This window comes from Marasmius oreades, chromosome 7 (genome assembly GCF_018924745.1).
Source record: "Marasmius oreades isolate 03SP1 chromosome 7, whole genome shotgun sequence".
Lineage (NCBI taxonomy): Eukaryota > Fungi > Basidiomycota > Agaricomycetes > Agaricales > Marasmiaceae > Marasmius > Marasmius oreades.
In genome coordinates this window covers 3,315,535-3,343,087 of record NC_057329.1, presented here as the reverse complement: position 1 = coordinate 3,343,087, position 27,553 = coordinate 3,315,535, and the positions used below count along the sequence as shown (strand labels likewise).

General features: G+C 47.5%; 7 protein-coding genes across 7 annotated transcripts; 3 read left to right on the top strand and 4 right to left on the bottom strand.

Annotated features, from left to right (window-relative positions):
* Positions 1 to 10,712: 10,712 nt before the first annotated feature.
* On the bottom strand, positions 10,713 to 13,986 carry E1B28_011801 (uncharacterized protein). The gene is made up of 9 exons (XM_043156854.1): positions 13,669 to 13,986; positions 13,462 to 13,618; positions 13,154 to 13,399; positions 12,909 to 13,094; positions 12,784 to 12,852; positions 12,511 to 12,726; positions 12,058 to 12,459; positions 11,568 to 11,991; positions 10,713 to 11,501 (listed from the first exon to the last, which is right to left on the bottom strand). The coding sequence occupies exons 1-9, from the start codon at positions 13,674 to 13,676 to the stop codon at positions 10,816 to 10,818; spliced, it is 2,394 nt and encodes a 797-aa protein (XP_043006667.1). The 5' UTR covers positions 13,677 to 13,986; the 3' UTR covers positions 10,713 to 10,815.
* Positions 13,987 to 14,006: 20 nt separating this feature from the next.
* Positions 14,007 to 15,552, top strand: E1B28_011800 (uncharacterized protein). The gene is made up of 6 exons (XM_043160814.1): positions 14,007 to 14,152; positions 14,211 to 14,407; positions 14,457 to 14,599; positions 14,660 to 14,978; positions 15,033 to 15,346; positions 15,418 to 15,552. Exons 1-4 carry the CDS (start codon positions 14,031 to 14,033, stop codon positions 14,702 to 14,704), a joined length of 507 nt encoding a protein of 168 aa, XP_043006666.1. The 5' UTR covers positions 14,007 to 14,030; the 3' UTR covers positions 14,705 to 14,978; positions 15,033 to 15,346; positions 15,418 to 15,552.
* A 979-nt stretch (positions 15,553 to 16,531) lies between these two features.
* E1B28_011799 (uncharacterized protein) lies at positions 16,532 to 17,415 on the top strand (the record flags this gene model as incomplete). Its single annotated transcript, XM_043156853.1, has 6 exons — positions 16,532 to 16,628; positions 16,687 to 16,847; positions 16,895 to 17,011; positions 17,073 to 17,163; positions 17,226 to 17,291; positions 17,357 to 17,415. The coding sequence occupies 6 exons, from the start codon at positions 16,532 to 16,534 to the stop codon at positions 17,413 to 17,415; spliced, it is 591 nt and encodes a 196-aa protein (XP_043006665.1).
* Positions 17,416 to 17,708: 293 nt separating this feature from the next.
* On the top strand, positions 17,709 to 18,743 carry E1B28_011798 (uncharacterized protein; the record flags this gene model as incomplete). Its single annotated transcript, XM_043156852.1, has 5 exons — positions 17,709 to 17,756; positions 17,921 to 18,103; positions 18,163 to 18,252; positions 18,322 to 18,403; positions 18,493 to 18,743. 5 exons carry the CDS (start codon positions 17,709 to 17,711, stop codon positions 18,741 to 18,743), a joined length of 654 nt encoding a protein of 217 aa, XP_043006664.1.
* A 1,948-nt stretch (positions 18,744 to 20,691) lies between these two features.
* On the bottom strand, positions 20,692 to 22,775 carry E1B28_011797 (uncharacterized protein; the record flags this gene model as incomplete). Its single annotated transcript, XM_043156851.1, has 6 exons — positions 20,692 to 21,299; positions 21,366 to 21,789; positions 21,856 to 22,257; positions 22,309 to 22,524; positions 22,582 to 22,650; positions 22,707 to 22,775. The coding sequence occupies 6 exons, from the start codon at positions 22,773 to 22,775 to the stop codon at positions 20,692 to 20,694; spliced, it is 1,788 nt and encodes a 595-aa protein (XP_043006663.1).
* A 51-nt stretch (positions 22,776 to 22,826) lies between these two features.
* Positions 22,827 to 23,474, bottom strand: E1B28_011796 (uncharacterized protein; the record flags this gene model as incomplete). The annotated part of the gene is made up of 4 exons (XM_043156850.1): positions 22,827 to 22,892; positions 22,952 to 23,197; positions 23,260 to 23,416; positions 23,467 to 23,474. The coding sequence occupies 4 exons, from the start codon at positions 23,472 to 23,474 to the stop codon at positions 22,827 to 22,829; spliced, it is 477 nt and encodes a 158-aa protein (XP_043006662.1).
* Positions 23,475 to 25,865: 2,391 nt separating this feature from the next.
* On the bottom strand, positions 25,866 to 27,331 carry E1B28_011795 (uncharacterized protein; the record flags this gene model as incomplete). Its single annotated transcript, XM_043156849.1, has 3 exons — positions 25,866 to 27,010; positions 27,121 to 27,214; positions 27,281 to 27,331. 3 exons carry the CDS (start codon positions 27,329 to 27,331, stop codon positions 25,866 to 25,868), a joined length of 1,290 nt encoding a protein of 429 aa, XP_043006661.1.
* Positions 27,332 to 27,553: the final 222 nt, after the last annotated feature.

Genomic DNA, 27,553 nt, shown 5'->3' with positions numbered 1-27,553 from the left:
ACTGAATAATTTATTCATCAACAATGATGGCGGAGGCAGAGGACTGACCCACGCCATGAAGAAGCTCTTCACGACCTTTAGCCTTGTCCATCTTGGCCTTAGCGACCGGGTCAACATATCCGAAGCCTCCAGCGCCGAATAAGGTGGCTTCCTTGTAAGCCTTCCTCTCGGCACGATCCCTAACTGCCCTGTTCCGAAATTTGTTGACGCGGAGAGCGTCCTGACTAGCGAGGCGAGAGAGCTGTTCGTACTCGACACGAGGAACAGAGATATGGCCGGGTAGGAGGATTTCGCTTTCGACACACTGACGGAGTTCAACTCCGAACAGTTCCGGCGGTGGTGAGGGTTTGTCGAGGTAGAGGATAGGTGACTTGTCATTTGGATCGTCTTCGTCCCTCTTGTAGCTGTAATCCCACTCTGCAAATTTGAAATTATCAACACAATTGTTGAAAAGAGTGGCGAAGAACTGATAGCCGGGCCCGGGAGCATACTCGAGTGAGTATTGTTTCTCGCGAAAGTCCATATCGTGTTTGAGGTAGAAATTAACCGCCATGGCGGGCTCACGAACATGTCCGAGGATAGGATCGGTGTAGTGGAAGATGGTGGGGTGAGCGCGCTGGATACATCCATCACCGGCGAAGTGGCCAGGCCTATAGATGATATGAGGGACAGTAACGGTTTTGGGTGGCATAATGGCAAGTGTTGGTGCGGTGGGCGACGATGAGGAGGAGAGAGTTTCGAAGGGAGATGGATGGATAGAAGAGATAGACGGCGACGAAAGAGAGTGGGTTAAATTTATGTCGCTGTCATTTATATAGACTTCTTCCTGTCCTATTCTTAGTAATGATACTAAGACTCCATCAAGGGAGTCCTCCATTTCTTCGGATTTCCCTGGACCTAATGACAAACTGGAGATATCTGACACTCCAATGAGATCTAGATACTCACTGACACATGGCAGCCCTGCCAATTCTTGGTAGGACATCCATGTTTTGTCACCTGTGCTCCAACGGACCCTGAACAAGGATTGTTCTCTTGCACCAGTGTGTGTTTCAATGGCTTCGATTTTCCACTGTTGTTCAGCTTGTGGAGTTTCTCCGAGCTGGCTTTCCATCCTTCCAGGGAATCTACGGTTGTCATTGGGAATATGAATTCGAAGTAAAGATGCATGGAACACCGGATGGATGCCTTGCTGGAGGAAACTAGAAGGGAGATCAACTCTGTATGAATGATTTCCGTAATCCTTGAGAATTTTATAAGGTCCAATATACTTAGGAATTAACTTACGGGCGAGTCCCTTTTCGAACGACAAGTTCTTTGTCGAAACATATACTAAATCCGCTTCTTTGAATGGTTCGTTACGTCGTCGTCGATTCGCCAGTCTTATCTGTTTTACACGGGCTTCGAGGATGCTATCATGAGCCTCCATTAGCGCTAATCGCCTCTGGCGTGCAAAAACTCGGACAGATGGATACTCATCTGAGACGTTGGAGCTCCAGATCATCGATCTGGGCATCTGGCCAGAGTTGAGGAGGAATGGAGCATAGCCCGTCGATTCCGAACGTGCACTGTTGATCGCAAATTCAACAGCCGGTAGTTTAGCCACCCAATCCTTCTGGTTTGGGGACACACACTGACGAAGCATCTGTGTGATTGTTCTGTTAGCCCGTTCGGTCGCTCCATCCGATTGGGGATGATACGCACTTGACATGTTTAGCTTTGTACCGATAAGTTCATGTAAGCGTTGCCAGAAAATACTGGTAAAAAGCGAGTCACGGTCGCTAATAATCCGACGAGGGAGTCCGTGCAATTTGTATACGTGTTCAAACATCAATTCGGCGACTTGCCGTGCGGTATAGGTCGTTCTGCATGGTACGAGATGTACCATAGACGTAAACAAATCAATGATAACCGTGATTGAATCAAACGTACCATCGCGGTTCCTTGATTCTGGGAGCGGACCCACAAAATCCACTCCAATTGCATCCCAGGGCCTAGACGGAATTCCTAATGGGTTCAACAAACCATATGGCCTCTGATTATCAGGTTTGGTGGTTTTACAGACATGACAGGACTCACAGTAAGAGCGAGTGTCTGCAACCATGTCTTTCCACCATACATGATCCTTAAGGTAATCCACTGTTTTGGCTGCTCCCAGGTGGGCTAAGACAGAATGTGCCTCTGATATTAAAATCTCTTGAGCACTTCTTTGGTTGATTGTAATTCTAGGAATACACAAAGCTTTGCTAGAGTCAGAATGTTTTAGATAGATTAAACCATCTAGTAACTCAAAATTCTTGAATTGTTTTGGGTTGTCTAGGATTTTCTTGAATAATAGGTCTTCAGAATATTTATTCTTGATGAGAGCTGTGAAGTCGGCGCCTCCAATGGCTCGAGTGACAACGTCAACCAGAGAGGAAGAGCTACCGGATTCGGTAGTCCAGTCTTTTCCGCTAGGCGTTATCGTTTCGGTCACGCATGACGAATCCTTCCTTTTATAGGTTCCTCTGTGTACAGCCTGTTCTTGACCGTCATGACCGTCGTCGCCGCCTTCGCCATTGACCAAGCGTCGTTCACGTTGCACGGGTATTCGGATAATCAGTTTAGGTGAGTCTTCAGTAGTTGTTTTAGTAGACTGAATTGAATTTTTCGTAGGATTCCCGCCCTCCTGCTCGAGTCGTGGGCCTTTGACTCGAACATTATGCACCATCCGTCTGGCAAATTCAGCTGAGGTTTCTGGTCGTCCAGAATCAGCATCCGAGGTGGGCAATTTCCGACTTTTTGGCCGGTGGTTCGCTAACCGAACGCTTTCAGCTTCATCCCCGACAATCAACGGCATAGAAATGGCATGGGTAGACAAGTGCTCGTTATCAACATCGTCAAATAACGTGTATTCGGAGCGAGACCGTACAGTGCCAGGTGCGTCATTCGTATATATCCGTGACAACACGTCTGACAGTACGTTTTCAGTACCCGGAACATAGCGAATTTCAAAATCAAATTCGCTCATCTTTTCAACCCAACGTGCCTGTCTACCCGTCAAGTTCTTTTGCTTCAGTAAGTGAATCAGACCTTTATGATCCGTTACCCAAGTAAATTTAATTCCTTGTAGTAAATCCCGGTACCTCTGCATGGCCTCGACACCCGCCAACATTTCCAGTTCATGAACGGCGTAGTTCTGTTGGGTGGCGTTTAACTTCGCCGAATAGAATGCTGCAACATTGGACGACTTCCATTCATCTCCTTGCGAGACCACGCCAGCAATACTCGCCGAACTAGCGTCGGTAATTAACCATATAGGTTTCCGACTTGGTGAGTAGTCTATCGGTACTCGGCAGTGGTTCCTATGTTTCTCAACAATGTTCTTTATTTCTTCAAAGGCTCGTTGCTCGGTAAAGGTCCACTGAAATGGGGCCGATTTCGCTGTAAGCGAGTGTAGAATGCCCATAGGTGCTCGGATCTGAGGTAAGTCGTCTGCGAGAAATCCTACTGCCCCCAAAAAACCTGATATGAGGTCTTTCGATGTAGGAGTTTTCCACTTCGCAATTGAATCGACTTTGTCCGGGTCCATGCGAATACCTTTATCGTCAATGACGCGTCCCAACAGCTTGAGTTCTCGCGCGAGAAAGTTCAACTTCTTTTCATTTAAGTATAATCTCTCGCGTTTTAAGATGTTGATGACTTCTTTGACATGCTTTATATGGTCTTCAATTGTTTTCGAGTAGATCACGATGTCGTCAAGATAAACGTCCATACATACACCTATCAGTGGCGTGAATATGTGGTTCATTAACGCTTGGTATGTTGCGCCCGCATTACAGTCGCCTTGTTGAACAACATGACTGACCATGGTTCTGTCAGGTGTCGATACGGCTGTACGGGGAACATGTTCAGGTATTACCCGAATCTGCTCATAGGCATCCTTGCCGTCAATTATGCTTCGAAAGGGAAAACTTGCTGCTCGACGCGTGATCTCCTCGATATTCGGAAGTGGTGAGGCAACCTTTTTCGTATTCGCATTGCGCTCACGTAGATCCACAACGATTCGTAGTAGGTCCTTCTGCTTGGCAGATTTAGGTATCAACATCATCGGCATCGGGTTTCGAGCCGTCGTTATCTCCCACCTCCCTGAACCGACGTAGTCCTTCCGTTTTTGATCCCACTGGGAACGAAACGCAGCAGGACATCTCGACGGTCGCCACGAATAAACCTTATTTTCATCAATCAACGGGATGGTATGATTGATGGCTCGTAACGGGGGGAATGGAGTTTCGGCAGAGGTTTTACATATGGGTTGTGCATATTTTCGTAGCTCTTCACGAGCAGCTTCCAAGGTATGTTCCTCCACCTGTATAGACTGTGCCCGTATCTCACTGACATTATCTCCTTGAACAGGTTGGGGTTCGTTACTCCCAATTTCGATTGTGGATGGGTTAAGTCCGATACGGACTTTGTGCTGGAATATCCACGGCGTGCCGAGTATGAGATCGTACCCAGCTATGTTCGCAATGTCAAAATAATGGGGACATCTTATTGATTGATATTGTAAGTCTACTGTGGCTCCACAGTGGATTTTAGATCTCGAACTCTGAACTGCCATATGTAAAGCCAACGGTTTGTCTAGATAATTCTTTTTTACCTGTAACTGATCCGATAATTGTGTTGACATAAAATCGCCAAGCGAGCCAGAGTCTACGAGTGCTCTAGCCGATTTTCCGTTGACCTGAACTACAATCACTATAGGTCTAGGTATGACCCGCGCCACACCCTTAACCAGCGCCGAAGTACGTTGGAGACCTGGGAACGTCTTAGGTTCAATGTGTACACTGGCAATGCTTACAAAATGGGCATAACCGTTTCGTTCTTCCCATTCAAGGTTATTTTCATATCGTAAGTGGAGATAGTTATCTGAAAATTCAACAAGCTGGTCTAATTCTCGTTGGAATTCTGTTTCAGGTTCCTCAAATAATCTAGATAGGAACTCGTATTCAACAGGTCCAGCGAGCTTACGCCGGAGTTCCACTTCAGCTTTATCCAGCCGTTTCTGATACCAGGCTGGTAGATTGAAATTCCTGCTAGCTAACAGTTTTGACGGTACGTTTATTTTGAATTCTCGGACATTGTCCTCGATTACATACTGATCAGTCCGTTCAGGATTTTTGTATACGAAATACCAATGTTCTCTTGGAACTTTGGCTGTCGAATCGCTTGGAACCCATCGGGTAAGCTTTAATTTTGCTGTTTTAGCGAGTACGTCACCCATTCTAGGTAGATCCATGTCTTCGAAGTCTAGGATATTTGACTGTGAAGCACATAGTAAAGACCACACTTCTCCAGGTATAAATTTCGGGTTACATAGGTCGTCGCCGTCAAACTTCCAGTGCAAGTCCCGTTCGTGGTCAATGACTTCCACTGTTTCCATCGCGCCCTCCCGAGGATTAGACCAGGCCGTGAACCTGCTGTATTTGCCCCATTCCCCTTCATCTCCAGGGAATGGTTGACTCTTTTCTAGACAAGCTTCGAGTCTTCTTGCATACATATCATCCTGTCTGCAGTTAATCCAGGCACGCATTTTTTCGAATTGTAAGTATTCCTTCCGTTCTTTAGCCACCTGATACCGACGTTCTGAGCAGTCTCGAGGGCTTTCCATCGGGACACTGAGGATCGCTTCACGCCACCATCTGATCAAATCAAAATTCGGGTCTTCAAGGTACTCCGAACTTAGTTTCCTTGAAAATCCTTCAACCAGATCGTGGACATGGTACTGTTCCTTCACCCTATCTTTATGAGATTGATTCACAATAAATCTCCCACAGCTTGGTTCATCTGGAAGACCAGGATCTGGGTATCGTTGCGATCCATGAGCAAGGGTCATTTTGATACCTCTTCGGTAAGCGTCACCGACAGCCGACGTATCATAGTCTCGATACTCACTATAGTATCGGTAATCCAGGCCCTGTTCCTCAGCCCGTCGCTTAGCGTACCAAGCAGCTAGTCTGAACTTTGGATTGCGCAACAGGTGAGCTGGCAAACTTATAGGACCTTGCTCTGATTCCAAGTCGCAGATTTCAAAAGTGTCTTCATCTATCTGAAAGACATTGATCCGATGGGATTCAGTACATCCCCAGCGGAATTCGTCTCCTGGATAAGGCGCGTAATGTTCGAGGATAAATTCGGCGTTTTTGGCGTGGAAGTTACCAATCATCCAAGGACAGAACGACGGATCAATCTGTTCATTCAAGTAAAAATCCGACCATGGAGAGTCAGGATATCCATAATTCTCTTTAGCTTCATCGGCCCAACAGAACCTAGGCTTCCCATTTTTACGGTTTTCGAATGCTTCCGATATTTCAAATTTTCGGCGCAAATTCTCAATCGCAGGTCGGCGTTTTGATAGTGGTTTACATTCCTCAATATAATCAGAAAAATCAAACAAGTCTTCTTTTTCAGACTCATAATTCAGCACAATACTGTCATCGCCATCATTCTCCAAATCATCCAAGAGACTCGATCGCGCACTAAACCACTCGCTGTCACTATCCGAGTCGATATCCATTTCGGATGACTCAGTGTCAGACACTGTCTGGAGACTCGGCATAGAATCACTATCTGTGTCGCTCAAGTCCTCACTTATAGACATCATGTTTATCGTGACATGGTCCACAATTTGCGTAGTGTGGAGGAGATCATCATCTAAAACGAACCTCATGCTATTCATTTGTACGCCAGGCGGACCCTTTTTTCCGTTCCCCTTGAATGTATTTTTCTCGGGACAGTTTTGGGTGAAGTGTCCGACTTGATGGCAGCTGAAACACTTATTGCTCGCCATATGTTCAGCCTTCTCAGCATCTGTGAGTTGCTTCTGGTGAGGCGTGGAGGATTTTCCTCGCCCTCCATTCCCGGGTCTGCTTTGATTATAGCCCGAGTTTGAGTTGGAAGGACCCAAGGGTTTTGTGAAATCTTTCTTTCCCGGGGTTGAACTTTTACCACGGTTGTCCCAGTTTTTCTTACTCGAAGGTTCACTGGGCTTGTTATTTCCACCTGGGGAATTGTTCGGACGATTGTTACGCCCGTTGCTACTCGGACCAGAACCTTTCCCACTATGGGACCCTGAGCCTGAGGGTCCGTTATTATTGTGTTTATTCCTGGGGGCCGTTTCCAACTCTGCCATTTCAATCAATTCGGCAGCGTTGACAATATCATCCCATTTATGGATTTCCTTGTTCAGTTTTTCGCGATGTAGTTCACGGCGAATATGTGAGTTAAATCCATCCCAAAGTTTAATCACTTTTTCACGTTTACTAGTGGCACCCACAAGACTATACAAGTTATCAAGTTCATATACGTACTCGGAAACTGTCCGGTCATTCTGGAAACATTTCCTCAATTTCTCTCGCTGCAAGCTTCGGTAATTCAACGGGAAGCAGTAATTGAAGAGTTCTCGGAAGAATTTAAGTAAGTCCCACTTAGAATGATTTCTCGCCACTTTGTGTAGGAAAAATTTACGAGCTTTACCAGTGAGGAAATGGGAAATCAGTATAACCTGTTCCTTTTTAGGAATTAGACCTTCCTTAACATACTGTGTACTTTCCATGATGAACATTTCGTAGATTTCTTGGTTTGGAGAACCATCATACGATTTGGGAGCAATAGGCTTGATCAACCTATTTGTACGTCGCTTCTTTCCCTTTCTTTCACAGCTCTTTTGCCTCGAGGACTGTTTCTTTTTCCATTCTGACCTCCGTTTACGTCGTCGTTCATCTCGGCGATCCGAAGAGCTCGAATCACTTGACGATGACGGATCAGAGGGATCAGTGGGAAAAGCTCGGTTAATCCGGGAATTCACAGAGCCAGTTATGGAAGAAGATGAGCTATCAGTGGACGTATCCCTGGAATCCGACTCGGAGGGATCAGATGGTGAAGTAGTATCATCATTTGATGATTCCGAAGGAGGTGAACTGGATCCACTACCATCAGATGATGGGTATGAGGATTCCTTTCTCTTCTTTCGGTCCCTCTTCTTCTTGGCTTCCTTGGACTTGCTACGCCCATGTTCTCGGCTAGACTTATTGAACATCTTTCCCAGTATGTTACTTCCAGGGAGTTGGTTCGCTGGGACAGCAACGTTATCCTTGCATTTCCGAACTGTCGGGGTACTGGATTTGCCCCTGACTACATCCTGCAGCTGGCGGTCAAAATATTCAGTTAACGGTTTGACCCGTTGACCGGTTTGAGACTTCCTCAGTGAGGACTTCTTAATTTTGTCTTTACGGCGAGACTTCCTAGGTTGCTCGTCGGACTCATCATCCGCTTCATCGGATGTTTCGGATTCATGCTCACTTGGCATGACCTTAGTGGTACCATGTTTCTTCGGTACGTCCTTTCCCGTTACCTTTTGAACAGGAACATTATCTGCTGATACATTTTTATCATTAGCAGGTTTTTTGGCATTGGTGTATGCCTCGTACGCTGCCTTCTGAGCAGTCATATCTATTTCCAGGTCACTGATGTCGTCGGAGCTGTTATCTGATGAGAATTTCCCCTTTCACTTTAGCTCAGCGGGAATTCTATCCGAATCATTTTCAGACTCGGATTCACTAGGGGTATCATCATGGTCAGTTCGGTCTTGACCTACAGTCTCCTGGCGCATTCGGATGGCATTCCGTTGTGCTGAAGTAAGCTGTTTCTCAGCCAACTTCACCATGTGGACCTGATCCAGAGAAAGATAGTCCTGTGGGACCTCAAATCTTAATCTGGAGATGGTATCCTTATGGCGCAATTCCTCATGGCTACGGGCTCTGCGTGGCATAATCCAACCTTCAGGGTCTGGAGCTCTATTAGACCTTTCAGGTTTGGGGGTATTGTCATTAGCAGAACCAGTACTATTATTTGAGGTAGTAATTCTAACATCTGTGCCTAACGTAGAGCCGCTACTAGTAACCAGTACAGTCTCGGTCTCAACAGAGCCGGAATCTCGGGCAGCAGCCACTACCATGTCGCAGTAGGAGGGCTTCCCAGCCAACCCAGACCGACTTACGGCTTTCGCCTGCGCACCCTTGGGATCAGGGTGGTCGCTGTCGGAGGCATCAGAACTAGAGGATAACAATGGAGACTCACCTGGAGGGACCAATTTCTCGACGCCGTCAGCGGAGTCAGTTGGTCCTTGTTTGCGTGTACGAGAGCGAGTAGATACCATTGTCAAAAGATTTGCGAAAATTTGTCAAAAAGAGATTTTCTGGGGTTGTTGTCCTTCGTGTTGTGCGGGCTCGGGCTCAGGCCCTAGGCCGGCCCAAGCCGAGCCCGGGATAAGGCTTTGAAGGGCTCAAGGCTCGGGCTTGCAGTTTGGAAAGCCCAAGCCTTGGGCCTGAGCCCGGGCTTCTAATATGTAATCAATGTACATCTTTTTCGGGACTGGCAGGTTACCAAAATGGTCCATTACACCGAAGTATTAATGGCCGGCTCTGAATTTAATATAAATAATTCACATGACCGTAAATTTGCCGTAAATATATGCCGGCTGCTGGCCCCACTGTTGCCGATTACTTCCAAACGGCTTTCTTTGCCAAATTCTGGCACTAAGTTCAACAGACACAAAGGAAGGTGGCTCTGGGTTCATAGAATGTACTAAAAATTTGATATTTTTACAGCCATACTTCTTTTAAAAATTTGTACAGTAAGCCTGGGCCCAGGCCCAAGCCGTGGGCTTAGTGCCCGGAGCTTGGGCTCAGGGCTCGGGCTTGAGAATTTACAGGCCCAAGCCCTCTCAAGCCGAGCCCAAGCCCGGGCTTCAGGCCAAGCCCGAGCCCGCACATCACTAGTTGTCCTAGTCGTTGTCGGGGGACTTTGTTGATCAGACAAAGGGGATCCGATAGTCGAGTAGGATGAGAGTAAGAGAGTAGAGAGTAAGAGTAAGAGTCTTGGACTGTTAAAAATATGAAACCGGCGCTTGTACAGCAAGGTTTCACGAAGAGTCGATCCCTCGAAATAACAGGTATAAGACGTGAGATTTCAAGAGTGCTGCTCTACTCTAAAGTAACTAAAACTCTTTATATATGAAATTTAACTAGTAGCCAAACAGAAGCAAACGGGAGACAGTCGGAATGGGGAGAAACCAGGATGTAAGCATCCTGAACGCTACAACAATGTATCCCAAATGTATCCAACCACATCTGATGCGCGCCCTCTCTGATTAATAATCATATTCAAACTTGAAACGATTCCCCGACTGCTGGCTCGTCTTGTAGCACGCTCTCAGTCACGAATCACAACGCGAAGTACATTCGTCGAGATTCGGGTCTATACGAGCAGCAGCACACCACAATGAAAAACCAGATGCAGCACATAGCACATCTGGTTTTTCATTGTGGTGTGCTGCTGCTCGTTGAGCCCCTCGAGATTCCCCAGTTTCTCGCATGAAAAGTGGGCTGAACAAGATTCAAGGTAGTGAACCAAGTTATCGCCTGAAGTCATGGAGACTATTTTGAAGAGGACCACTGAAGGCGTTCAGCTCTGCGATATTTAGAGTAGTTGTAACAGGATTCAGTCGTAACCCGATCGATAAGTCCACACCTCATCTGACAGGTTTCTTCAACTCCATCGTGAATCGTGATGTTCGTTGTGGATAGTCTCGAGAATGTGTCGAGGTGGGAGAAAAGGCTTAGCCGCGCATGCTTGTCAAGCTTGTCAAAACGTCAAGTTGAAGCAACAAGGAGCGCGAGATTGAGTGCTTTTGTTTTTGTATTCTTTACAAAACGTTAAAGACAAAAGGTGGGAACGGCGCCTACTTTCTACCGTAGAACAGCGCCGAAGTAGATGCTATGACACATATAAGGTAGTCATCTTCCCCTCCTCATACACCTCCGACAACGCTTTTCCAACATCCGCATCCGTTAAAAGCGTCACCCACTGAACACATTCCCTCTCACTCTTCCATTTGATAAGTATCGAACGCACATAACGGTTAATACTCAATCCTCGACAAATCATTCCAGCCAGTTCTTCATATCCGACTGAATGTGGAACATCGAGGAGAAAGATATCCTGCAGGAAATGCACCTTCACACGAACTAGTATCACTGGTCTGTTCTTGCCTTCAAAACTGGAATCGGAACGACTAATGACCGCCGCTTGACCCCACTGGCTAGTTGAGTCTGTTTCGCTCTCCTGGATTGAGCTCGGCAAGTCTGCCAATGGAGGAAGGGGCCGCCCGTCATCTAGAGCTTCGCGATCAGAATGACCGACAACCACCACTCGACTGGATTTATTATTTGTCCTGGATACGTTGTTCGGTTCTGGAGCGTGATCTGAGCTCGGTGTGTTAGGAGGTGATGGATAAGTTGACGTCTGCGCTTCATGATCACGATCAGTGCCAGGTGGGCGGATGAGGCTCGTTATCGCTGAACACCATGCGAGCATTTGACTCTTCTGAGGAAACTCCAGTGAATAGTTTCCTGAACGATTGTCTGCCTTCCACCATATACATAGCAGGTACTGCACCGAAGCTACGATGAAAGGGTGGGAAGCAAAGGTCAGCATAAATCGAAAAGAAGAAAGAAGGTGCAGCATACACGTTCCGACTATTTCAGCTGCTTCGGTCTTGACTATGGTCTTCGAATCAGTGAGGCCTCGGACTGTAATCGGTCTTTGTCTTTGTCTCGGCGCGAACACAATATTCCCGTTCTCCGCAAAATGATAGTGAGCAGGAGTGGGGTCCCAGCAAAAAAAGATGATCTTCTCAAAGAGGTAGACACGGTATTGACCATCAGAGTTCGGGCCGATATAGACGAGGGTTTCGTGAAAGATGAGCCGACCGCAAGTGTGCAGTGGGGCCCCTCTCCAATCTGCGACTCTAGCCCCGAGATCAGCGTACGCGAAATCAAGCACCTTTTGTCGACGTGCTTCCTTCCATCTTCCAACGATGATTTTCTGTGCGGCATCACATTCGAGCTGAAATGTCGACCCTCCGACGTCCAGGGTGGTATCAAATCTGGTCTGATATGTCAACGTTTCAACCCTTCAGCGATGTGATAAACGGCCAAAGCGATGATACACACGAACCCCGAAATCTGTACCCTGCATATCTAGAGTAAACGTTTGTGTCGGCGCCACCACCCGCTGTATTCTGAGTTTTTTCTGAAGTCGCACAAGCGCTGCGGTGTCAAGGAGAGGGTACTTCACGTTCTTCCAGAGCTGAGTCAAATCGAAGGTATCCCAAGCAGAAGCAGGTTCAATATTGCTACCCGTTTTCGAACTCTGGATCCCATCGAGACGAGCGAACACTTCAGATGCACTCGGTCGAAGCTGGGCTTTCGTGTTCCAGCAAGACACCATAACATTCCACATGTAGTCGTTCACGTTCAGAGGCGATATGGGACGTGATGGAACCTTCTTGTCTAACAATACAGCGACAATGACTGCACCTTCCGCAAGTTCGTAGAATGGAACATTCCCCATGAAGATCTGCAAGAAAACTTAAGAAGCTATCGCAAACGAGGGTTGATACGTACGCACCTCATAACACACGCAAGCAAAAGCATATATATCACTGCTTGTTGAAGAAGGACACGGTGGATCCGACTTCAAAAGCTCGGGTGAAAGCCATCTCGTCGTTCCCTTTGAATGGATCGTTGTGGAAGAAGTCAATCTGAGCGCATGAGTGTCGGCTACTCTCGACAACCCAAAATCTCCAATACAGGCACGTTCATCCGGTGTAATCAGTATGTTGACCTGTTAAGTTTCTATCAATGAGCGGAAATGAATTGAAGCTGTATAGTTTCCACTTACGCCTTTCAGATCACCGTGAACAATCTTCTTGCTGTGCAGATATAATACTCCAGAAGCGATATCGTAGACCTGAGTAACAGGAAATGGTGAGAAAAGGGTAGAAACGAGTAACAAGATGGGCGTACTAATGAATAATGATCCACGTCTTCCCTGCGAGTCTCTTTCAAGAACCGTACTAGGTTCCCTCGTTCCATCCACGGAGAGACCAAACACAACTGTCCTCGAGCCTTGTCCAAGTAGTACATTCCCAGGAACGGGAGGATATTAGGATGTCTGAGCTGCTGCCAAACAATCGCTTCTCGCATGTATTCCTATGGAGATGCCGCATCAGCTGGGTCTGTGTCACCAAAGGCCCATACGATCAACGCACCTTCAGTAGATCTTGTACATCAGAAACCAAGTAAACCTTCACAACCTTCAAGCACACAATTTGCGCCCCGATTTTGCCCTTCCAAACATCTCCAAAACCACCACCTCCAACAGGATAATCTCCGAGTCTTTTCACGTTTTTGATCATGAGGCATTGTGGGCAGAGGCCGGACCGCTTGGACAGGTGAAGCATCACCTTGAGAATCGACGAACGTAGTTTGTTCCCCACCTCAGGAACTTCAGCGAGCTTTGAGGGCTTTCAGTAAATAACGACGCTTGCTAGTCTTCAGGAATGAAAAACAAACTCGCCACTTGAAGTGTATCCAGCCAAATCTGCGCATCTTCTCCTTTGGTTCCCGAAAGATTCCTGGATTGTTGTTTATCGCTCAGCACACTCTCCACAACGCGGCGAATTTCATCGAGATTAGAGGGCCGTCTCGAGCCGTAGAGTTTCGCGAGGTTCATGCTAGTGCAAGACTATGAATACGAAGGGCTATGCATTATGGGTTGACATACCGAATCATGATCAACACCAACGACAACAGTCGTCACACCGGTTTATCCATCACGTAGACGTTTTTGCCTGGTTCCCCCGATTCCAATATTGCAGGCTATTTTCATGGGTGAGCTACCGAACATGGGCAAGCAGCAATGCCCAAGTTGCCAATCAACCGACGCGTTTGGACTGGCCACCGTCCATATCTGCCGAAGTTGGAATTCTCTGGTCCATGTATCGTTGTCGAGATGATATGAGAGCAGATTGACGGTGATTGAGACTGTTGGTAGCGATCCGTGCTCGTTGTAGACCGTGATGGACGTGGAGGAAGACTGATTGTGGGAATTTTATACATTACGCGAAGTGCTCTGACCCACTCATCATGATCAAGTTCGCGCATAGTACTCAACCCAACAAGTCGACGGACAACTTAGAACTCAGAAGGGCTCAACATTTCCTTCTTTCCACAAGTTTCAGTCCTCCCCCATCAAGGAACTGTTCTTCGTACTTTTCAATTCTAAATTTCGAGACCGGGCAGAGTTTTAATCACACAATTTGACAGTGTTCGGTTCGATCAAAGCTTAGAATTGAAAAGCCACGACGATTCACAAGCACATTCGGCAGCCAGCTCCCTGACGTGTCCACGGCATTCGAGATCTTCTGAAGAACCTGTTGCTCTGGATTCAAATGCACAGATACTTACTTCATTGCCACGAGTTGGAGCCTGCTGCCATCCGAATAGAAAGAAACTTATATGTGGCAAGTGCAACAATGTGGCGAGGCATTGAGTCTAATTGTGGGCAGACAGCTTGCATGGAAGGGCCTTTCTTTCGGCAGAAATCAAACCACAGGGCGTCAAAGTGCTCTAATAACCCAGCGCTCAAGAGCCTCACGCTGCCTTCCTCCCCATGCGTGTGGGAGGCCACTAGGTCACCCATCCTTCATGTGTGTGTGAGTTTGAAACGCCAACGTCTCTTGCATTGCGGTACTGATGTATACATAATGTACCAGCCTCGCAGAAGCCGGTGGCCATCCCACATGTATCTCCATTCTTGATGGGACAGTACCGTCTCCGACCACGATTCAGCGGGTGTTGGTGGAATCTGAATCTCATTAATGGCGTGCTTGAGCCAACGCGGACTCCGACCTATTTTGCTGCAATGCTGTCACTGTGTGTCATGATCAAAGCGACCCCCCCGATCATAATTCAGATCGATGGGTTGATCATGATATCAGCGCGCACCTCAATCTCGACCTTCCTCAGTCTTTCCCCTCACCCCACTTCCACCTCAATCTCGATCTCGATCTCGGCCTTGCCCCCCAATTTTTGGTTAATGAAAGTTGCTTTTGATCATCTCGATCATTGTACTTACCTATTCACCAGGCCGCTGTGCAGTGTGTGTCAAACTTGAGCTATCAAAGCGTTCCAAGATCATAGAACCGTTTGCGGACCCTGGTGCATGATATGGCAGTATGAAATCACGGCGAGTCGGACCTTGCTGACCTCGATCTACTAGCTCCGAATGGAACTGACCTCGTTCGATTTCGATTTCTCATCGCTCAGTACTGTCACTGGGATCTGTTAGAATTAGGTTATATGTTTGGAGTTCCCAACTTGTGCTCAACAATATAAAGGGGAAACTCCTTCAGGCTTCAACCGAACATCCCGTACCCCGCAACTCCAACCTCTCAGCTCCGGTAAGTCGTTTCTCCTTTTCCTTCCCAATGAAAGGCGCTTTAATCTTCCGCCTCTTCCCTCACCGCTGCAGCCTTCAAGTTTGTAAACAACGTGACCACTCGAAGGTTCACGGTGGCCGCAACGCCGACTGTATGTGATTGTGAAGATTCTCCTTTCCTCTTGTATGTAATGTTATCCGAATTCCGAAACCTATCCCTAGAGAGCATGTATGGGCGATAAAATAGACCGCTTCATCACCCTCGGAAAGTACACTGCTCTTCCCAAGGTACCGGGCGCAAGACACCGACACCTCCATTGCGAATAATGTTGTTTTCGCCGTTAGGTGGATGAAAGAAACATAGTGCTTGAACCACCGCCACAGACCACTCCTAGTAACTGTAACCCTCAACGGAAGTTAAGGCTAACCCGTAGCACATAATAGGATCTTCCCTAAACTAAGTTTCTGATTATGGCATTCCGAGCAACTTTCCGCATTAAGTAAGGGAACTTGTGGGTCCAAAATCGTCAATCGCAATCGCACGCGTGACCTAGTCTAGTCACGTTACAACCATCATTTGTGGACACGTTCCCACGAACCTTCCGCCAAGCTTCTGTTCGTTCTGTTCGTTCATGTTGTCAAGCTTTCTCTTTCTAGACGAGCTTATTGATGGGGGCGCCGGCCGGGCTTCCATTGACTCGATATTGAACGTGCTTTGATTTGTCGTATGGTGAGCCACACCGTTACTGAAATTGACTCTTAAAAGTTATATTCCTTACGTGGTGCCAGCTCACAGCCATGGGCTGTCCACTTGCCTACGGATTGTATATGCCAGCATGACACCTGCTAAAATGTACGAGAAGGTCTGGGGGCCGAACACTGGCCGAACGAAGCCGAACTTGGGCGACATGTGGTGCACCGTCTGTATCGTATCGTCGTTATCACGGGTGCCAACGCTCAGCTGGAATGTTTGACGCCCACAATGCCGCTCCACTCGGACAATTTGTCGGGCGCGCTGCGGTCACTAAATTTATATTTAATTTTAGACGCCGCGGGAGGTCAAGCATTTGAGTTCGAGTCTATCCAATTTTTCGAGTCTCTTCTTTCCACCACCCTCCAACCGAATAACTCTAATTTTTTTTTGCATCTACTGCATCTTGTCACTCGTTTTTTTCTTTTCCAAACAAAACAAAAAAGCGCATCCACGATGCGTACCTCGACATTACTCTCTTTATTACCACTTCTCCTTACCCAAGTCTTCGCTCAAGACCGCACTAATGAACAGGGCGAGTCCAAAATTACCGGTACGCGAGCTGGTGTTTTTCCCCCCTACAGTCCTGTTATCTAACCCATTTCGTACAGACCCATTGCAAGAATGCACAGCGTACTCCTATCCTAGCGTCGTCAACAACCTAAGCAAATTCCCCAAAGTCTGGGATGCAGCCAAACTCCTTCCCGACGACTCCGTTGGACAAGCTACCTGGAACTCGATGAAAGATTCTATCCCAAACACTCCTCCCAAGGTATATATATTTTTCTACTCAAGGAAAACAACCTCACACGCCCCTAGGGAACCATCGACGGCAATTTTTCCCAATTCACACCAACCTACAGTACATCTGATCCCGACTGCTGGTGGACCTATAAGCAATGTGTTTCTCCAAGTGATATTGCTAACGTACCGGAGGTATGATACCAAAAAAAGACACCGCGACTGAATCGATGTTAATTGTTATTCCTGTTCTTAGCCCTTGACAGTAGGCTACGGCTTTGACGATGGTCCGAACTGCTCGCACAACGCGTTCTACGACTTTCTTCAACAACAAGATCAAAAAGCTAGTGAGTCCTAAGAATAACTTTCTTCTTAATCGGCCGCGGTTTAGTATAACTTCAACCACCAGCTATGTTTTTCATCGGGAGCAATGTGATGAACTGGCCACTCGAAGCACAGAGAGGCGTTGCGGATGGTACGTGAGCTTTATCGTTGTTCCATCATGCATCATGATTCGTTGATAACTAATGAATTGGATAGGCCACGAGATCTGTGTTCGTGAGTTGTTAACCCTGGTTTTATCCATTACTGCTGTATAGTACTTACTAACCGCCCACCCCCTCAAGATACCTGGTCTCATCATTACAGTGAGTACTATCCATACCGCCTTGGTAATGATCGGATTCCCTCATACACACACACACAAAGTGACCGCGTTCGCAAGTGAAGACGCGTTTGCAGAATTGTGGTATAGTAAGTTTCTAAAAATCCCCTCGGCATGGCCGTTGCCGACCGTTAACGTTAATCCTAAAATCCTTTCCCATGTTCTAGCCGTACGCAACTTTCGTTGTACCGGAGAAGAAGAAGTCACTCACTAACGTATAACACACAGATGCAAGCGATCAAACTCGTCACTGGTGTAACTCCGACTTGCTGGAGAGTACGTACCCCCCTCCTTGGTATTGGCGTTGATATTGATATTGATATTCTATTTCCTTTCCGCTTCCGTTTCGCCCCAATCCCCAATCCCCGCCCCCGCCTCTACCCCCGCCCCAATCCCCACCCCACCACCCACCGCCCACCCCCCGCCGCGCCCACTGGCAGCCCCCCTTCGGCGACGTCGACAACCGCATCCGAGCCATCGCCAAAGCTCTCGGTCTCGATACCATCCTCTGGGAATACGATTCAGACGATTGGCAAGTGAACGCTGGGAAAGCGACACCGGAACAGGTGGATAATAATTATCAGGCGTTTGTGGATGGCGCCAAGAATGGGAAGTTTAACGAGGTGCGTTTTGGGTTTTGGGTTTTTGGGGGGATTAACGATTGACCTGTTTCTTTTTACAGAGGGGAGGAATCATACTTACACATGAGATTAACAACTATACGATGGGAGAAGCTATGAAGTGGTATCCTGTGATGAAACAGGCTTTTCAGGTTCGTCCCCTCCCTTGGGGTCGGAGGCTTCGGGTTACTGACACCGGAACAAAAAAACAACAACAACAGCACCTAGTACCTGTAGGAGTAGCCTACAACAAGACACAGCCCTATGTGGAGAAAGATCATACGCAACCTTCGTTTGCGGAATGTGAGTTTCATTCCTTCCGAGTCGTCGTCGTCCCTCCTTTTTTTTTTGGTGGTAGGGTGGGTCAGTTGAAACTGATTTATTGCTACTAGACGTCTCTGGAGAACGAAAAAGCTCCGACTCCGACTCCGACTCTACGCCCTCAGGCTCAGGCTCAGGCTCCCAATCTTCTGGTACTACTTCCACCGGTGCCGGTCCCGGACAGTCGTCGTCGACGGCGGTTTCGTCAACGAGTAAAGGGAAAGGCACAGGGAATGGTGCGATTTCGAGGTTTGGTGGAGGTACTGGTTCGAGCTTTTTGCTGATGGTCGTGGGGTTCGTGGTTGTGTGTTTGCGGATTTGAATTTTTTTTTTTTTTTGAGTTTTTGTGCTTTTTTGAGGGTTTTACCCGCTTTGTGGCTTTTGTGATTTTTGATTTTTTATCCGCTTTTGTGTCTGTGATATGTTATGGATATGGACTTCCCTGGCCTACGTACTATCAGCTACCTAGTATTACTACCCAAGTGCTTATTCCTCACCTCCCCCTCCCCCCCCCTTCTAGACACAAACACCGAACCCAATGAATTAGAATGTATCTTAACCGTGACGTCCTACGACTCGCACCGTATCGTATCGATCGCATTTAACGGTGGGGGAACCAAATACTAACTACTAACTAGTTACGATTTACTTGTTACTTAGCACCCCCCTCCCCGCCCCAAATATCAAATTTAAAACACAATATCAATTATCACCCTCCAAAATAAATAAAAAATAAAAAAATAAAAAAACATGAATCCACCCACGGCCGCACTCCCTATCGACCGGAAGGATCTTGATCTTGAGATATCGGGTTTTGTTATTGGGGTAGGGGGTTGGGATTGGGAATCGGACTGGGGGTTCGAGTCTGAGTCCGAGTCCGAGTCCGAGTCCGAGTCCGAGTGTGGGATGGAAGTGAAAGCGGAAGTGGAAGTGGAAGTGGAAAGGGCTATTGGGGCGGGGGAGGGGGGCACCGGTTCTCCGTTCAAACTTCAGTGGCCCGGGGGTAGTAAAAAAGACCAAGTTCAGGATCATCTCTGAGACCCGCAAGTCTGGAAGTTGAGACCGATGCGGGTCTGTTGGCCAGCGATAACCGGAAGGCGGGTCGAAGAATTGTGGCTCTTTCGCACTTGCGTGTGCCAGGAACCGTAAAAGCCTAAAAGGTCGCCTCGTAAAAAGATTGGGATGTTTCAGTTGTTGCCAGCCAAATGCTTTTCTTGTGCCATCATGAGCTAAAGTATGCGGTACTGTAGAATCGGGGATAAACACACCTTTAGCAGCTGTGGCACGTCAGAGAACGCGTTCGACGACTCCAACTACCCTAGTACAAACACGATCTGTTTGCCCACTTTGCAGAAGTCATCACGTCCTCAGCATTGTGGATATCGACGCGATCGCTTGGAAAGGTGGTGCATGATCTCGATCGAACATTGAGGATCGTAACTTGAACTTGCTCGAAAAGGCTGGGAAATTCGGCGAGCTGAAGACAGCCTCAGTTACCTACTTAATCACGACTTACCACTTATAATGTACGTATACATCTGCACGCCCTCTCTAATCATATTCAATCGATTCCTCGACTGCTGGCTCGCCTTATAGTACGCTCTTCACGAATCACAACGCGAATTACATTCGTCGAGATTTCCCAGTTTCTTTCAGGAAGAGCACCTGGACAAAATCCAAGGCAGCGAAGAAAAGTTATCACCTGAAGTCGTAGAGACTATTTTGAAGGGGACTGAACGCGTTACGAAGCTGTCTGCGATATTTTGTAGGGTTGTATCAGGATTCAGTAACCTGATCGATATGTACATACCTCATCTGACAGGTTCCTTCAATTCCATCGTGATGTTCGTTGTGGACGGCAGATATGGAGTCGACTCTCGAGAATGACTGTGACTGGGCCGTCGTGTCGAGGTGGGAGAAAAAGCTAGAGAAAAGGCTTAGCCGCGCATGCTTGTCAAACTTGTTGGCAAAACGTCAAGTTGAAGTGACAAGGAGCGCGAGATTGAGTGCTTTTGTTTTGTATTCTTTACAAAACGTTGAAAACAAAAGGTGGGAACGGCGCCTACTTTCTACGTAGTCCACCGTAGAGACAGAGCGTCGAAGTAGGTGCTATGACACATGTAACATAGTCATCTTCCCCTCCTCATACACCTCCGACAACGCCCTTCTAACATCCGCATCCGTTATAAGCGTCACCAACCGACCAAATTCCCTCTCATTCTCCCAATCAATAAGTATCGAACGCATACGACGGCCAATCCTTCGACAAATCATTCCAGCCAGTTCTTCATATCTGATTCCTTCTCCCGGAAAAAGTTCGGCCAGACCGGCAATAGAGGAAGGGGCCGAGCCTCGCGATCAGAATGACCGGCAACTACCACTCCACTTGATTTACTGAAATTGTTCGTATAGATGGATTTAGGTTCTGAAACTTGATCTGGGCTCGGCGTAGTAGGAGGTGATGGACAAGGTGATGTGTGTAGACCATGGACTCGACTCTGTTGATTGCCAGTGGTCTTTGTCTTTTCGGTTTCCCTCTCCTGGATTGAGCTCGGCAAGTCTGCCAATGGAGGAAGGGGCCGCCCGTCATCTAGAGCTTCGCGATCAGAATGACCGACAACCACCACTCGACTGGATTTATTATTTGTCCTGGATACGTTGTTCGGTTCTGGAGCGTGATCTGAGCTCGGTGTGTTAGGAGGTGATGGATAAGTTGACGTCTGCGCTTCATGATCACGATCAGTGTCAGGTGGGCGGATGAGGCTCGTTATCGCTGAACACCATGCGAGCATTTGACTCTTCTGAGGAAACTCCAGTGAATAGTTTCCTGAACGATTGTCTGCCTTCCACCATATACATAGCAGGTACTGCACCGAAGCTACGATGAAAGGGTGGGAAGCAAAGGTCAGCATAAATCGAAAAGAAGAAAGAAGGTGCAGCATACACGTTCCGACTATTTCAGCTGCTTCGGTCTTGACTATGGTCTTCGAATCAGTGAGGCCTCGGACTGTAATCGGTCTTTGTCTTTGTCTCGGCGCGAACACAATATTCCCGTTCTCCGCAAAATGATAGTGAGCAGGAGTGGGGTCCCAGCAAAAAAAGATGATCTTCTCAAAGAGGTAGACACGATATTGACCATCAGAGTTCGGGCCGATATAGACGAGGGTTTCGTGAAAGATGAGCCGACCGCAAGTGTGCAGTGGGGCCCCTCTCCAATCTGCGACTCTAGCCCCGAGATCAGCGTACGCGAAATCAAGCACCTTTTGTCGACGTGCTTCCTTCCATCTTCCAACGATGATTTTCTGTGCGGCATCACATTCGAGCTGAAATGTCGACCCTCCGACGTCCAGGGTGGTATCAAATCTGGTCTGATATGTCAACGTTTCAACCCTTCAGCGATGTGATAAACGGCCAAAGCGATGATACACACGAACCCCGAAATCTGTACCCTGCATATCTAGAGTAAACGTTTGTGTCGGCGCCACCACCCGCTGTATTCTGAGTTTTTTCTGAAGTCGCACAAGCGCTGCGGTGTCAAGGAGAGGGTACTTCACGTTCTTCCAGAGCTGAGTCAAATCGAAGGTATCCCAAGCAGAAGCAGGTTCAATATTGCTACCCGTTTTCGAACTCTGGATCCCATCGAGACGAGCGAGCACTTCAGATGCACTCGGTCGAAGCTGGGCTTTCGTGTTCCAGCAAGACACCATAACATTCCACATGTAGTCGTTCACGTTCAGAGGCGATATGGGACGTGATGGAACCTTCTTGTCTAACAATACAGCGACAATGACTGCACCTTCCGCAAGTTCGTAGAATGGAACGTTCCCCATGAAGATCTGCAAGAAAGCTTAAGAAGCTATCGCAAACGAGGGTTGATACGTACGCACCTCATAACACACGCAAGCAAAAGCATATATATCACTGCTTGTTGAAGAAGGACACGGTGGATCCGACTTCAAGAGCTCGGGTGAAAGCCATCTCGTCGTTCCCTTCGAATAGATCGTTGTGGAAGAAGTCATCCTTAGTGCATGAGTGTCAGCTACTCTCGACAACCCAAAATCTCCAATACAGGCACGTTCATCCGGTGTAATCAGTATGTTGACCTGTTAAGTTTCTATCAATGAGCGGAAATGAATTGAAGCTGTATAGTTTCCACTTACGCCTTTCAGATCACCGTGAACAATCTTCTTGCTGTGCAGATATAATACTCCAGAAGCGATATCGTACACCTGAATAATATAAAATGGTGAGAAAAGGGTAAAGTCGAGTAACAAGATGGGCATACTAATGAATAATGATCCACGTCTTCCCTGCGAGTCTCTTTCAAGAACCGTACTAGGTTCCCTCGTTCCATCCACGGAGAGACCAAACACAACTGTCCTCGACCCTTGTCCAAGTAGTACATTCACAGGAACGGGAGGATATTAGGATGTCTGAGCTGCTGCCAAACAATCGCTTCTCGCATGTATTCCTATGGAGATGCCGCATCAGCTGGGTCTGTGTCACCAAAGGCCCATACGATCAACGCACCTTCAGTAGATCTTGTACATCAGAAACCAAGTAAACCTTCACAACCTTCAAGCACACAATTTGCGCCCCGATTTTGCCCTTCCATACATCTCCAAAACCACCACCTCCAACAGGATAATCTCCGAGTCTTTTCACGTTTTTGATCATGAGGCATTGTGGGCAGAGGCCGGACCGCTTGGACAGGTGAAGCATCACCTTGAGAATCGACGAACGTAGTTTGTTCCCCACCTCAGGAACTTCAGCGAGCTTTGAGGGCTTTCAGTAAATAACGACGCTTGCTAGTCTTCAGGAATGAAAAACAAACTCGCCACTTGAAGTGTATCCAGCCAAATCTGCGCATCTTCTCCTTTGGTTTCCGAAAGATTCCTGGATTGTTGTTTATCGCTCAGCACACTCTCCACAACGCGGCGAATTTCATCGAGATTAGAGGGCCGTCTCGAGCTGTAGAATTTCGCGAGGTTCATGCTAGTGCAAGACTATGAATACGAAGGGCTATGCATTATGGGTTGACATACCGAATCATGATCAACACCAACGACAACAGTCGTCACACCGGTTTATCCATCACGTAGACGTTTTTGCCTGGTTCCCCCGATTCCAATATTGCAGGCTATTTTCATGGGTGAGCTACCAAACATGGGCAAGCAGCAATGCCCAAGTTGCCAATCAACCGACGCGTTTGGACTGGCCACCGTCCATATCTGCCGAAGTTGGAATTCTCTGGTCCATGTATCGTTGTCGAGATGATATGAGAGCAGATTGACGGTGATTGAGACTGTTGGTGGCGATCCGTGCTCGTTGTAGACCGTGGTGGACGTTGAGGAAGACTGATTGTGGGAATTCTCGATTATGTTGTGACGCCGCACGCGATGACGCAGAGTGCTCTCCCAGTTGACCTACTCATCTTAGCACGTACTCAACCCAACGAATTGACGGAGAACTTAGAACTCAGAAGGGCCCAACATTCCCTCTTTCCACAAGTTTCAGTTCTCCGCTGGCCCACCTCCCACAATGTTTGATAGCGTATATCCATCGTGTTACGACTTCATTTGGACTTCATTTTCCGAGGGGGACTCATCGACATCGTCGGATATGGTTCTTTGGTTCCTTATTGTCCACATGAGAAAGGCAGATTTCCGATCTTAGGATTCAGAACAAGTCGTGAGTTACCAATTAATATCTTTCCCTTGTCGTTCGTGAATTTGATGTGGCTACACGCTGGTAGACTATAGTTTGTTCTGTCCTCGAGGTTGGGGGATCCACAGATCTCCAGAATTTCTCAGTGCTGTAGCCTTCCCGCCAACAGCTTTCCAGCCTCTTCTTGCTTTCTAAAATTTAGTGTCGCTCTGTTTCGTTCATGTTGTCAAGCTTTTCCCACCTTGTTAACTGGTCATTTCGTCAGTACTGGCGGCGCCGGTCGGATTGAATGCTTCCATTGTCACATCCAATATTGAACTTGAACGTGCATTGATTTGTCGTATGGTGAGCCACCATTTTTTCCTCCAGCGTTTATGACTGAAACCGAAAGTTCTTGAAAAGTTATATTCCTTACTATGTGGAGTCACGGTCGTGTTGCCAACTCACAGTTCTATGTACCGTGAGATCCCTACGGATTTTTTGTGTGTAAGATGGGCCAGCATAACGCCTTTTGAAACGTACGAGAAGTTCCTGGGGCCGAACACCGGCCGAACGAAGTCGAACTTGGTTTTACAACATCACTATTATTCGCAAAATGTGGTGCTGCAACACTGCCTGTACTCTGTATCGTATCGTCGTGGATCGCACGGGTACCCTTCCGTACGATCGACGCTCAGCAAAATCGGATGCTTGACCATCCATCGGTGTGCAGTATTAATTGATTTTTTTTTCTCAACTTCAGGTAACTGAGCAACTGAAATATTTGGCGTCCACGAATTCGATGGGCGGGAGAAGCTTTGGAGTTCGAGTCCTACCCCATTTTTTCCAAAGTTCCTTCTTTCCACCACCCTCCCACCGAATAACTCAAATTGTCTCGCATCTAATGCATCCTGTAACTCGCATTCACGATGCGTACCTCGACTCTGCTGCCACTTCTTCTGACGCCAGTCTTCGCTCAAGACTACACTACTGAGCAGGGACGAGCGGCGCAAGTCTAAAATCACCGGTGAGCGAGCTGGTATTTCCCCCTCACCCCCCCGCTCCCTACAGTCCTGTTATCCAACCCATTTCGTACGGACCCATTTCAAAAATGCACAGCGTACTCCTATCCTACTAGCGTCGTCAACCTAAGCAAATTCCCCAAAGTCTGGGATGCAGCCAACTCCTTCCCGACGACTCTGCTGGTCAAGCTACCTGGAACTCGATGAAAGATTCTATCCCAAATAATCCTCCCAAGGTGTGTATTAGTTTGTTTTTTTCTTCTACTCAACCACCTCACGCGCTATACCCCCAGGGAACCATTGACGGCAACTTCTCCCAATTCACGACGGCGGTTTCGTTTACGAGAGTAAAGGGAAAACGTAGGGAATGGCGGTATTCTGAGTCATAGTAGATCGAGCTCTTTACTGGCGCTGGTGTTGGGTTTAGTGTTGAGTATTTCTTGATTTTTTTGTGATTCTTGATTCTTGATTTTTTTAAACCCGCTCTGTGAAATTGTGTTTGTGATGTTATGGATTAACGATATGGAGTCCCTTACCTACCCACTAGTTGTTACTACTTACTTATTCCTCCGAGCCCCGTTCTATACACAAACACCGAAATCTACTGAATGGGATGTATCTTAACGTCATCTACCAACCACAACGGATCATCATGAGACCAAAATCGAACCATATATGTACCAACTCGCACCGTATCGATCGCATTTAACGGGAACCCAAAGTACCCACTGGCATTTTAGCACCCCAAAATCAGAAATCAAAAAATCAAAAAACTTTCAAAACATAACATCAACCCCCCACTCCCTACCCACAATCCCCTGACACACTTTCTTAACTCCCTCCGTCTCTGACATCGAACTGAAAAGGTCGTAGAGGCCGCTTTCGTCTTTGCCTTTGTGGAAGAATCTTTGGATTTCTGGGTTTGTTATTGGTGCTGGCGTTCGAGTCCGAGTCCGAGTGTGGGATGGAAGTAAAAAGGGCTCTTGGGGTGGGGGGACTGGTCGTCCGTTGAGTTGAGTGGTAGTCGTAGGCTGTTTGTGGGTTTTGTTTCGGTTTTTCGATTCGTCGTCGGAGGCACTACCGCGACCCTTACTACCCTTCTTCATCCTCACCCAACACACACACTGCACCACACGCATATGAACCGCAAGTACCATTAACGCTGCACCTCCCTCCCCCCCTTCCTCAACCCCCTCCTCCTCACTGGCACCGGTACGCCACTGCCACTGACAATGCCCCTCAGGTACCTGCAAACCCGAATGTGAATGCGAATGATACCCCCGGTCGGAAGCCGTGTGAACGTTCACGTTCACCTTAACATCCTCAAGCCACCCCAAAAGAGGTATCAACACGCCCTCTGTCACACCAACACTGTTTTTTACATCTACTACATCGGGATCGGGATCCGGCCAACACGTCACGGTCTGCCTCAAATACCCCACCTTATCCCTAAACTCTCCTCCCAACACGTTTCGGTGGGTATATAAAGTGGGGTATGCGGGGAGTACGAGTTCAAGTGGGAGTCTTTGGTGGTGGTGGAGGTGGGGACGGAGGGATACCAAAGGCCCGGGGTGGTGGTAGGGGTCGATGTAGTTCTGGGGTTGGTCAAAGTCGGAGGAAGGGAAGGTGAAGGAAACGAAGATGTCGATGATTAATGATGAGAAGTCCCGGGTTACTGCTGTCACGACAGCGGCGGCGGCGGGGTTTGGTTTGTAGGTCAAGGTGTAGGGATGGTCGACGAGGGCTCCTTGAGGCTGACTCGCTTGAGGGCTAACACTGCCAGGGGTGTTTTCTTTTTCTTGTTCCTTTTCCTTTTCCCGTTCCTTTTCTTTTTCTCGTTCTCGTTCTTCTCCTTCATAAAAAGACCTAAGAACCCTGTCGTGGAACCCAGAATACGTCACGGATATCTCTTTATCTGCAACTGTCATTTTTTTTAGAATAGATTTGTTAACAATGTAAATGTAGGTCCGAGTTTTGATAGGCTTAACACATCGACCGCGGCGTAACGAACGAAAGGAAAACAAACCTCACCTTCAGCTATCCTCCGAGAAACTTCATATCCAACCCACATTCGACGTTTTTCCTCGTATTCCGATAGTTTCTGTTTGAGGTATGCGAGTCTTGCCTTTATGTGTAGTACGATCTGAGCCAACTTACACCGAATACATAAAAAAAAGGAAGAAAAACGCACGCGAGCAGAGGCGATGATGTTATCGTAGAAGTCGGGGTCGAGCGGGTCCATGTGAGTAGAGTAGAATTTTGCCGTTCGTTTTCGTTGAGGTGGAGGGAGACTTGAAGCTTGAAGCTTGAACCCACTGAGATTAATATTCAGGTCCAAACTCCGCTTGCGGCTATGCGCAGTCCAATTAGATGAAAGAAAAGCTAAAATGACAATATTCAGATAATGTTTTTTACGGGAAGAAGGTTCTAAAAAATCATTGTACCACGTGATGATATCAAGGAA